The 13,122-nt window shown below is 33.6% G+C and overlaps 1 protein-coding gene across 7 annotated transcripts in view; it reads right to left on the reverse strand.

Moving 5' to 3' along the window:
* The window catches only part of USP25 (ubiquitin specific peptidase 25), a 143,971-nt gene that overhangs the window by 43,711 nt on the left and 87,138 nt on the right, over window positions 1-13,122 (reverse strand). For all 7 annotated transcript variants that reach the window (XM_050784793.1, XM_050784792.1, XM_050784790.1 and 4 more), the window contains 6 exons: window positions 9,136-9,263; window positions 8,296-8,391; window positions 6,998-7,159; window positions 6,157-6,383; window positions 2,486-2,556; window positions 1,404-1,632 (listed from right to left, as the gene is read on the reverse strand). In XM_050784793.1, coding sequence (XP_050640750.1) covers window positions 1,404-1,632; window positions 2,486-2,556; window positions 6,157-6,383; window positions 6,998-7,159; window positions 8,296-8,391; window positions 9,136-9,263 — 913 coding nt within the window. The remainder of the gene's footprint in view (window positions 1-1,403; window positions 1,633-2,485; window positions 2,557-6,156; window positions 6,384-6,997; window positions 7,160-8,295; window positions 8,392-9,135; window positions 9,264-13,122) is intronic.

The raw sequence follows: 13,122 nt of genomic DNA on the forward strand, positions 1-13,122 counted from the left end.
AGTGTTTTGTTTTTTGTTTTTTTGAGATGGAGTCTCTCTCTGTCACTCAGGCTGGAGTGCAGTGACACAATCTTGGCTCACTGCAAGCTCCGCCTCCTGGGTTCAAACGATTCTCCTGCCTCAGCCTCCCGAGTAGCTGGGACTACAGGCACCCGCCCCACGCCCAGCTAAATTTTTGTATTTTTAGTAGAGGTGGGGTTTCACCGTGTTAGCCACAATAGTCTCGAGTTCCTGACCTCATGATCCGCCCGCCTCGGCCTCCCAAAGTGCTGGGATTACAGGCGTGAGCCACCGTGCCTGGCCATTTTTTTTTCTCTGCCACTCTAACAGTGATGTAGTACTACTCTTGCCATTACTGGAAAATACCAGATGTTTGATTACTTAAAAAGTAAAACTTTTCACAAATGTAACCAACTCATAACCATGTTAACCTTATTAGCTCAAAATAAAACTAAAATTGCTTGTCATATGAAGAAGTTAAGTAGACTTAAATATGCAATTATGAAAATTAGTTGACATAGAAGATCTTAAAACTAGAGTATTTAGAAGAATTACTCAACTTCTACTATACACACAGAAAAATAACTTCATTTTTTCAGTCAGAAGTAGACTGCCTAGCTGATTCTGCTGAATGACTAAATATAAAAAGATTATTTTTATCAGTATCAATAAACCTTTTATTGTTTTCTATATGCAAAGCATATATCAGAATATCAGAAATACAAAACTTGAGACATAGAATGACACGGTCTCTGGCTTTGAGCAGAGGAGAGAGACATGTGCACGGCAAGTCATCACACAATTCCAATACGCAACAGTCAATGCCCAGGAGACAGATGCTAGGAGAGCAGAAGGAGAGAGACTTTCTGGCAGATCAAGTTTGCAGGGGAAATGACACCTGAACTGAATCTTGACAGATGCACAAGAATTAGGCAAAAGAATTACTGGCAAAAAATAAAACATGTAAGAACATGCAGACATAAATGTGTGAAATGGTTTGATATGAGCAGATACAGCAAGAAGTTCAGTAAAGTACATAAATTCAAAACGAACACTGGTGATCAATGAAGGTGGGGAGATAATCAGAGGCCAAGAACAGAGGCTATATATGTTAGGCTAAGGAATTAAATTTTAAATATGAGTCAATTTGTGGAATAGTCACTAAAGCGTTTTTAGCGAGGACAAAAAAGGTCGTATTTACATTTAATAGTTGACTTGGAATACAAAATATATACCAATTCTTAGCTCTGCTGACGTTACTTTTCAATTCAGTCTTGTCAAAACCCAGTAGCATTTCCTAATCACATCCATCATCGCCTGAATTACACTTAACTAATCACACCACACACCAGAGTCACTTTTATGACTACTGAAAAAATATATACTACCCTATATACTCTTACCTTGTATTAAGAACTGTGCCTTATCATTTATGTACATTAAACAGTATGCACTGGCATTTCTATAACCACCAAAAGAGTCCCTCACTAGCTCTTCCCATGATGATTTTGTCACAGCAATATCATTGTACTTCATCCATCTGCTTTCACGATGATCAAAAATATATGCCCAGTAGTGCCCAGCATTAGCTTGGCCTTCATGAACTAAAACGGCATGTAATCGGTAAGGAACCTAAATGTGAAAAAAAGAAGAGTTAAACTGCAATTATGTAGTCTACTATACCACATTCCATGAAACCCATAAACAACCTGCTTGGAGGAAACCAAAAGAGCATTTCTTTTTCTTTTCTTTTTTTAATGAGAGAGAACTGGCTGGGATTAAAATTTTGAAAAAACTAAACTTTAAAACTATAAAACTTTAAAAAGACAAAATCTGAATAAGCTAAAGATATGTAAAGCTGACAGGTATGCAGATTAAAAAGATGATTTTTGAAAAACTAAAAATGTATTTATTGTGTATGTACTCCTCGGCCTAATTGTTTCTTTTGAATAAAAAGCTTAGAGTGGGCAGTTTTATATATAGTAAATGTGTCCAAATCTTCAGAATTCTAAATTGACGGTTAACAAAATAGATGATATAATATACACCAGAAGTTAAAATGTAACGGAGTCCTAAGGTTTCTTCCCAAATCTTAAAATCCTTTAACAACCACAGATTTCCTTCCATAAGACTTTTTAAAGATGCTATAGCCTTTTGAAAAATTTTGGTAGATTTTACTGTAAAATAATAAGGGTACACAACACATACAGTGTGAAAACACAACTGAATGGGGAAAACTTGTCATGAATTTTGTTATAAATTTGTTACAAAATTTCCCCCATTCAGATGAACCGTCACATTGTACATATTGCACACCCTTATTATTTTACAATAATAATTTTGATTTACCAAATTACAAAATTTTGATTTACTAATATTTTAAATCAAAACATGTAAAGAAAAATTAGATTAACATAATGTAAAGATAAATTAAAATATATGTAAATAATTTTGACAATGATTACTAGCTCAAAATTTCACTTACTTGTATCATAGATTTGTCAGAGTACATTAGTTCAATTGTTCGATGGATTCTGGATATGCTTTCCTGCAAATCTAAGGATATAAGGTGTCATTTAATGATGAACATCAAGTGTGCTTCTACTTATAAGATAAGGACTAATGGCTTTCTAACAAACACATTAGAGAAATAGGAACAATTTCCTAAAACTTCTCTTAAAAAACATTACTATTTGAAATCTGTAGAAAATGAATTATAATTATTCTTTTTTCTTTTTTTGAGACAGAGTCTTGCTCTGTCACACAGGCTGGAATGCAGTGACTCAATCTCGGTTAACTGCAAGCTCCAACTCCCAGGTTCATGCCATTCTCTTGCCTCAGCCTCCCGAGTAGATGGGACTACAGGCACCTGCCACCACACCCGGCTCATCTTTTGTATTTTTAGTAGAGACGGGGTTTCACTGTGTTCGCCAGGATGGTCTCAATCTCCTGACCTCGTGATCCAGCCGCCTCAGCCTCCCAAAGTCCTGGGATTACAGGCGTGAGATACTGCGCCCGGCTGAATTATAGTTATTCTTAATAAAAGACACAGTAAAAATGCATAGTTAAAAAACAACACAAATATGATTTATCCAGAAAATGTGGAGAGCCAATAAAAGTGAATTTTGTTCAATCTATAAAGGAGAGTTTCAATGAAAATGAAAGCTAAGCTTCCTTACATATTGCTATAACACAAGAAAACTTAAGAACAAAGTAAAAGATGTTCACCACATATCTTGTACACACATATAACTGAATAAAAATCGACTATAATCCCAGTGAAAATAAAATTATGGCACTCCCATGACAATTATTTCTACTTCTAGTAGAAAATAATCCTACAAAATTGTTCAGATAGGGATGTTCACAGTCATACTGTCCACAATAATTTTTAAAAATGAAATAAACTAAGTATCTGTCAATAAGGAAATGGTTACATTGAAACCACATCATATCGTGAAGCTGCTGAACCAATCAGGAAGAAACCTTGAAAAACTATTAAAAAAAATAAGCTAACTTTAGAGTGGGGAAAGACCTGTCTAAGTCTGTCAGAAAACCAGTAACCTCATAGGAAAAGGTAAGATCCTCCCTGCCTAAAAAATCTACATTATAAAAACAAAACAAAACCAACATAAAGAAAATCAAATGAAAAATTGGGAAAATAATATCTGCAGCAGATATGATATTATAGGCAAAGGGTTAATATCCACAATACATTAAACTTTCTATTAAGCAATAAGAAAAAGACAAATGGCTCAATATTTTTAAAATGGGCAAAAGTCACAAACAAGAAATTTACAGAAAAATATAAATGTCCAACTTCACTCAAAGCTAAGGGAATGCAAATCAAAACACTAAAATACCATTTTCTCAACTATAAAAAACTACTAAAAAGTGTCCAGGGCTAGGGAGGATACTGGGAGACAGGCTCTCTCACACAGCAGGAAGGCAAACTGGTTTAATGTTTTGGAGGGACAACTTTAAAACGGTTGTTGAAATTGAAAATATACACACTCTGAACCAAAAATGGTGGACATAAGGAAACAACAGACCTTGGGGCTTACATTAGGGTGGAGGGTGGGAGGAGGGTGAAGATGGAAAACTACCTGTTAGGTACTATGCTTATTACCTGCATGATGAAATAATCTTACACCAAACCTCCAAGATGTGTAATTTACCTTTATAACAAACCTGCACATGTACCCCTGAACACAAAATAAAAGTTTTTAAAAAAGAATATATCTTACTTACATAAGTGTATAAATATGTATATCGAAGACCAGCACTATTTAGTAAATATCAATATGGGAATTAAATTAATTATATCATATCTGTGTCTTGGAATATTACACAATAGTTTACAAAATATTGCTAACTGCTAACATCAATAGGGATGAAAAAGAAAAAAAATATCCTGAGGAAAACCTTCTTTCCTGATCCATAGTATTACATATAAAAACTTTATCAGCTGGGCACGGTGGCTCATGCCTGTAATCCCAGCACTTTCGGAGGCTGAGGTGGGAGAATCACAAGGTCAAGAGATCAAGACCACCCTAGCCAACACAGTGAAACCGTCTCTCTACTAAAAATACAAAAATTGGTTGGGTGTGGTGGCACACGACTGTAGTCCTAGCTACTCGGGAGGCTAAGGCAGGAGAATCACTTGAACCCAGGAGGCAGAGGCTGCAGTGAGCCGAGTTTGTGCCACTGCACTCCAGCCTGGTGACAGAGGGAGACTGCGTCTCAAAAAAGCTCTCAAACTTAAAACGGACAAAAGAGAACTCATCATATTTCTCTTTCCTCCCCTGAGTGGGGAACCTCTTTGCCCACTGGTTTACCTTTTTGCCAAAATACATTCTATTTGGTTATTCATACCATTATGAACTAAGAGATTCATTTGATTCCTCCCTCTCTCACCTCTAGCCAATGACCCACATCTGTCAGTTGTCTCCAAAGAGTATTTTAAGTACATTCACTTCTTCCCTCCCTCAGTGCCACGACCTAGGTGTCAAAAGCTTCCTAGCTTCCACGCCTCTGAATGTAATCTTTTAGAAACAACCTGCCATGAGGAGTAGAAAATTACCCAACACCTAATACAGTACTTCATCAACATGTTTGTTAATACGTTCAAATATTTTCAAAAATTCCTTCTTATATGAAAAATACTAAGGAAAATCTTGACAGCTACTAATGCTATTAGTCACCATCATACCTTATGTATTTCTTACTAAATTAGGGCCGTTCTTTTTCAAATATTGTCTATAAAGAGTTAAGTTGGTCAAATAATATCCAACAATCAATACTGTTCAATATAATTCCAACCATGTCACATAAGTAGTTCATTTTTTTCATAAACCAATAAATTAGCATAAAATTGGGGAATAACAGGGAATTATATTTTCACATTTAAAGAAAAAAGTGTAATAATATCTACCATAATCCATTTTTTTAAAGTACACTATAACAACAGCAAAGTAGGAAAGAGAGAAGTTCAGAATAACTTATTCTGAAAAAAAGAAAAAACAGAATACAAAAGAATAAAAGAGTTCCTTCCAAGAAAGGATGGCAACTTGACACACACACACACACACACACACACACACACACACACGCACACAAGCGCACATACGCCACACAGAGCACTGTCCTTATTTTTCTTATTTTGCTGCTCTGTTACAGACTATAATGGGATCATAGATATTTAGAAATCTGTTAGAGCTATTAAAAATTAAAATTCACATTTCTAATTGTTAAGCCTAAAGAAAATTTTTTTATCACTGGAACTCCCTGTGCAAACTTAGATTTAGTACCCAACTGATACGTACAAACATTGATGTCGTATGACATTTCTCCAATGGAGTAACTGTGAATACCAGTTTGATATAAATTTAGAGCAGTAAACTAGAAAATCAGGCCATCTGCTGTGTCATTAATCAGCTAAGCAATCCAGGGAAAATCTTTTGGTCCTTGTGAACCTGATACTGAGATTATAAAACTGGGGAGCCAGACTAGTTTATCTTACATAAAACCCTTTCTGGAAAAGAAAAATGACTGTAATCTTTAAATATAAAACCCAGACGTGATTTCCCTTCTCAATATTAACATTATACATATCCATCTGAGGTGACAGTAACCATGCTATGAGACACTTCTTACCTCTGGTGTCATTTTCTATTTCTGTCCTCCAGCGATGTAAACAACTTTCCAGCACAGAAAGTTCTTCCTCCGTAATGTGCCTTGGTGCCGGATGCATGGGCAAATCTGGAGGTATCCGGGACTGAGTAAATGGTTTGTGTATCACTGATCTCGATGAAACGGCAGCAACTGATGAAGGCGACGTGCTTGGCAGTTCTGAAGATGGGGCTCCCTGTTGTTCTGTTGTGCTGTATTAAAGCATAGAGTATTTGTTATTAACCTTTCAAGCTGAAGCTCTCAACTAAGATAGTGCCAAACCCACAGTATTAAATTGGCTTATAATCTAAAAGGAAAAATCTTAACAAAGAAATATGTGGATTGATCTAATATCCAAATGAGATTTTTAATACATAAGAACTAAATTATTATAAGATGAAGTTGTAGCTTTAGAGTAAAAATGGCTTAATCATATTTATTTTTAAAAAACAACAAAATCTTATGCATGATTATATTATTTTCCCTGGCTTATCAGCTTACATTACAGAAACAAATTCAAATTTGACAGTGCTATTTTTATGGATCATAAAATGCTGAATTTTATATATGTACATACCAAAACATGCTAAAGTATAATTCTGAACTGAAAAAAAAGTGATTAAAAATTTAATCCATGACCATAAAATCCACTGAAATAACAAAAAAAACTCCCAGAGGACATACAATCTTCTAAGTGAATCTACTCTTAAGAGTTCACTAAAGTAAATCAAAGCATGCATTTCATAAAAACCATCTTTAGAGGCAGCAGTTACATTATTATGTAATAAAGGTAACAACTGTCTCTTGCATCGAGATTACTTTTTACCTTGGTAATGTCTGTGATGGTATGGAACCACTAGGTGGGGAACTAGCATCAATATCGTCAACAGGAGAAGTGCAAACAGGTTTACTTGAGGCAAATTCCAATGCATACTGAAGAACATCTACCAAGGGGAATCGTTTGGGACCCGAACCATAGCTTAAGTATCTGTTAATCATAAAATGTACAATGCTTTTATTTCTATATACAGCATATTTGGGTTTTTATTATTATTATAAAACATGATATGATACTTCAATAAAACTTCCTCAGCAATAACATTCATTAGCTTTAAAATGAAGATGGTAAAACTGAATATACATTTAAGAAAAACATATTAAATGTTCTCCAAAGACAGGAAACCAAGGCTGATTGGGACTGAATGTGAGCATATACTGTTATAATCTGTAAATGCTGTTCTAAATTGTAACTCAATAGGATGAAAACTGACATCTCCTGCGACTGTTTTTAGTTTGAGATCTGGCATCTGGTCTCATGAGCAAGACAGTGACAAGTACTATCCTCCTATCTTTTACCACTAATCATTTTTCAATATGATGATTCGTACATTTTAAGAATAAAATCACTAAAATACGATATATTATTTGATATAAGAAGTTTTAGACTACTAATTTGAAAATTCCTAAAATACGGGAATACAGAGTAGATCGGGGTTTGCAAACTGAAATGACTTAAGTGACATTTCAGCCTTTAGATTTCTGTCTTGCCTGTAGAACATTTCTCAGTCTAGATTCTGACTTCTTTTAGAAATGATCCAAATCAATAAACAACAGTGAGGCCACACACACACGGCACCATCCATTGGTATTGGAATGGCATTCATTCCCTGTACACACAGATTGCTCTCTAGACTTCCAGCACATACCATTTTATACCTGACACAATTTCCTCCTTTACGAAGCTGCTGAGAAGGCCTGGTAGGCAGCTGAGTGTGCATCCAGTTTTAAGGAGAAAAACTCAGGTACCATTCATTATAATGAAAATCTCCAGAGTAATCTTTAGTTTCATGCAAAAAGAAAGGTCAAAACTATATTCATTTAACTTTATATCAATTTTCAGCAGTAGGAACCTTACCTGTTGACAATGAACTATTTAATTTTAACCACTAGAATAATTAAAGTCAACTACAGATTTTTAGTTTCAAGCAAAACTCAAAACTATTCACACAATATTAACTACTCCTAAAATTATAAATCATTCAAAGCAAATTTGAAATGAATAATCTAGTCACCAAATACATGGTTTCTGATAATTATCTCCTAATTTCATAAAAGTTAAAATACCTTTCAAGCCTTTGTTGTAATACTGTGAGGTAATCTTTCAGTCTCTTGATCTCTTCCCTCTTAATTCTCGTTATTTCTCTGTTTCTGTGCATGTATCTATCAGAAAAAGGCAATCATTAGCATTTCTGAATATCATGAAAGTAGATGCAATATGGCCAGATACCAGTATGCCCGGCCTAGCACTTTGGGAGGCCAACGTGGGAGGATCACCTGAGGTCAGGAGTTCAAGACCAGCCTGGCCAACATGGTGAAATCTCGTCTCTACTAAAATACAAAAATTAGCTAGGCTTGATGGCAGGTGCCTGTACTCCCAGCTACTCGGGACGCTGAGACAGGAGAATCACTTGAACCCAGGAGATGATGGCTGCAGTGAGCCCAGATCGCATCACTGCACTCCAGCCTGGGTGACAGAGCAAGACTCCGTCTCAACAAAAAAGAACAACAAAAAAAGGAAAGACAGAAAGACAGACAAACAGAAAAAAACAAAAGAAAGAAAGACAGGAAGACAGAAAGATAGATAAAGTATTAAGTATAGACATCACCACGAAGCATCAATTCATTCAAAATTGTATAAGATATAAGGTAGATAATACAAAATGGTATTTTTTTAAATTCTGAATTTTAAGACTACAAAATTAATCATCTTTAAATTTCCTTATAACATTATTCCCAACAACTATACTTTTCTAATACAAAGTGACATTTACCTTGACAAATGGCTTTAGGTATATTATACAAAAGTAAAAATTAATTCTAAGAAAATTAGAATTTTCCTCTATACAACATTTTATCACTTACTAAACTGTTTCAAACTAAGTCATGCAGTATATCAAACCATACCTGTCCAAATATAAAACTTGGGGAAATTCTAATTTGTTGTGAATTTTTTCTGGTCTTCCCAATGCCTGATTAAATTCAAATCTTGACAATTCAAATGTTAACACAGGTGGTAATTCAGTAAACCAATGCTGAAAGGAAATAAAACAATAACAAAAACTTTAATACCACCTTTGTTTTCTTCATTGCAATCTTAGGCATAGGATGTGGGCACTGACATTTTTATATGTATCACCACAATGCTGACCTGACAAGTAATTGGGTACACAATTTAATTAAAACTCAACCTCTTTCTAAAAGTTTTCCACACCTCTTGAAAATTCCAAGAGTGGATATAATACATGATGAGGAAAAAAAGAAATCTCACAACTATCCTTCGAAAATAATTCTTTGCATTAGAAATTCTAGCTCAAAGAAAAAGACACTGGTTAAAACCATGACTTAGTAGCTCAAGTCTTCTGTCTTCTTCAATATGTTGTTGAATGGTACTTATACTTAACCACAGCATCAAAATCCTGTGACAAAGTAACTTGTAAGAGGGAGTACTCAAAAAAAAATTTATATCATAAATCATCACAACTCTGATACTAAAAATGAAAAAATGGTGTTTTCCTGTTTTAACTTTAGCTCCTCTGCTGGATTTTATACTAATTTATGAAAAAGACATATCACTAACAAAAAGTTAGTACTTAAAGAGTAAATTATTTAAAATCTTTTAAAATAACTAGCGTTTAAAGAACTGAATGTCTCATTGCTATGAGCCAAATTATGTGAGTATAGCTATAATTTCCTTCCCCTAACTGCAGCCCCTAATCCATATATGTTTTAGTAACTGTTCAATTAAGCATGAAATTCAACATTTTTAAAAGAAAATTATTTTCATATACAACCTTAAGTTATACATAAGCATATGTATTTAAAGAGAAAGAAAAGGTAACAAACTGGTAAATCAACATATAACAGAAGTATAAAATAAGTATTTCTGAAGTGCTTATTATAAACTGTGCAATATGCGAAACTGCTGCATATTCTATTGTGTGATAATTTCAAGTGTCACAAAATGCCACCACACATCTGTCAATAAGTTAAGAATATACTAAATATAAATTTGAACACCCAAAAAAAGCATGATTGGCACACACCTGGCAAAGTGAATTTGACAAGGATCTGGAAAGTTGCTACTTTTCTCTAAAGCAAATAAAAGCAAATGGTATTCAATACTATTTCTCTTTCAAAATGATAATAATTACTTGAATTGAGGTTTCCTGAGCTGGATGGTTATCTTTCACTGAAAGCTAAGGTTTAAGGAATTTGTTTTATATGGATAATACCTGAAACGGATTAAATAAAGTTATGAAAAATATCAGAAACATCTCAAGTTTTAAAATTTGATGAGCAAAGTTTGCTTACTCATTTTGATCTCACATGTAACTGGCAAGAATTTTTGAGTTAGTTCTAATCCACAGATAAAATTATTATTAAGAATTAAAACATTACCCCAGACATATCACAAAGAACACTTTTGATTCTTTAGGATAATATTCTGTTCCATTTTATGATACTCAAACAAGAAAGTAGATTTCAAGAACTATCACTTTCATATTTTATTGCAATACTTTAAATATTTAAATGTCACCATTAAAATTAGTTACATATTTTAATTCATGGAAATCTACAATGGCCACAAGAAATGAAATGACCCAAATTGGGGTATACTTTTCTGTAGACCATGAAAAGTCCAGGAAATATAAATAGCTTCCATACCTTACAAAAGGATGCTCAAAAATGTTATGTAATATGTCTCTGTTATGAATGCATTTTCCTCTATCAGCGATGGCAGGTTTTTCCTACTACAAGAGTGGAAGGATTTCACTTTCTCATTCTAAAGCTGATGGGGACAAGATGAGATAACCAGACATTCTGTAAATTCATGTTTTAAAATATTAATGGTATGTCTAGCTCTGCAATATTTGGATTGTAGTATAGCAGTACATAATTTGAATTTTAAATAATACAAAACAGAAATTTTTCTTTCAAAAAAATACTATTTCCATTCAACAAAAAACTATATTTACTTCTCTATAACCTAACTAGTATGCCATGCTTGTAAGACAGAGGTCATTCTCCATATCTTTAAACATTCTTTTACTAGATAAACTACAGGAGGAACAGATTTCTGCAGTTAGTGAATAAAGAACTTACATAATCAGTATTGTCAGCATAAGTGCTTCTAAATTCATCACAATTCTAGAAATCTCACCGTTAACAAAAATAGTTCCTAAAGAGTATGTCATTTTTATGAGTTTAAATACCTGTTTTTTCCATTAAAGTGTATAAGATACCTTGCTTTTATGAGAGGATTACACAAATGTGGAGGGAAAAAAAAAAAACCAGAAAAAACATACCTATCATTTCAAATTCCCTACAGAAGACCAAACCAAGCCAGGATGTAAACTGTGCACAAGAAGCAAAAACTGTTTATTCCAGTTAAAAAATTAGCTCCAGTCATTTAATTGCCTTCACTCATTTGCCCTTTTATTTTAAAAGATAAGTTTTAAATATACATAACCTCTACAGACGTCTAATATGGTACATGTCGATCGACTGTTTCGCTAATTTTGTTTTTAAAACTTTGTAAAAGCTCCTTCTAGCACTTATTATTATAACTTGGTATAACTTTGTGAAGGGAAATTTGGCAGTACCAACACATTTAAATGAGTATGCCCTGTGACCCAAAGATCCTACTTCTAACTATACTTCATTCCTAAGTGCTCAAGGGTAAAGACATTCTTCAAAATAATTCTTTTTCTTAGTTACTGCCTTACAAGAGAATTAAATCAATTTAATTTTATAAATACAGACTATGTAACACTATGCAGATTTTAAAAACACTGACGTAAAGCTGTACACTAACTTAGAAGCATGCTCATGATATACTGCTGAGTGAAAAATGCAACTCTCGGGGCAGTATGGACAGATGCAAATACTTACATGAGCATAGTGGCAGTCTAAAAGAACATGCAACACACACTGGTAGTAGCGAATACTCACACTACAAGTGAAGTATTTACTATCTGAAATTTTTTTCCTCCAATAGGCAATCAAAAAATATCTCCATGTTTCCTGGAGAGTCTGACTCATCTACAAATTGCATACCATTTAAATGTTAAAATGTATCATTTAAAAAAAATTTAAGTAGTTATTTTGGATATAATCATGTTTAACTTACTCAGTTGTCTCTTAGTATATCATTCCCCCAAAATTTAAACTCTTATAGCCAACTGGATGTTTTAACTAGGAAGACTGGAGGTCTTCCTATATTAGTTGGCCAGAGCTATTTCAGCAAATGAGATGTTTTCTGGGTCAAAATAAAATTGACAATTTTTAGTAAATAATAGATTGAGGAAAAAGCTATTGTTATCAGGCATTATGCCAATTTAGAAATAGCCTATAATGTTACTTACTGGCTTTTAGAGATTCAAGAATAGTTTTTCTAAAGGATATAATAAGACTATAATTTAAATGTTATTTTTTAAAAACTGATATTATACTTTAGTCAGTGATAGTCTCTTAAACCAAGCTGAATTATTATTGAAACTACAGTCTCCAGCAAATCTAGAAAAATGGTAACAGGAATCACAGGCAATCAAATTTGCCACAGTAGTGGAGATTAGAAACTGCTAAATACACAGAACATCATAAATCATTATATTCCCTAGGCTAGAAGAAAAAACCTAGGCAGAACATTTATATTGCAACATAGGGGCATTCAGAGTATGAAACCAATATAAAAAGATGGAGGACAAATATAAGATATTTTAAATAAACCATAAAATTTTGATTATGTGTAGAATAAAAAATTTTTAAAAGCTGGGAATATGTGAGAAAGATTACTAATAAACCATAGTGTATTTCAGCTACTCTGACAATATAAAAAAAGTACCATCCCTGCCCCACTACTCCAGTCATCCTTTTATTTAACAGCAAATA

Source organism: Macaca thibetana, chromosome 3, assembly GCF_024542745.1.
Source record: "Macaca thibetana thibetana isolate TM-01 chromosome 3, ASM2454274v1, whole genome shotgun sequence".
In the NCBI taxonomy this organism is placed as follows: Eukaryota; Metazoa; Chordata; class Mammalia; order Primates; family Cercopithecidae; genus Macaca; species Macaca thibetana.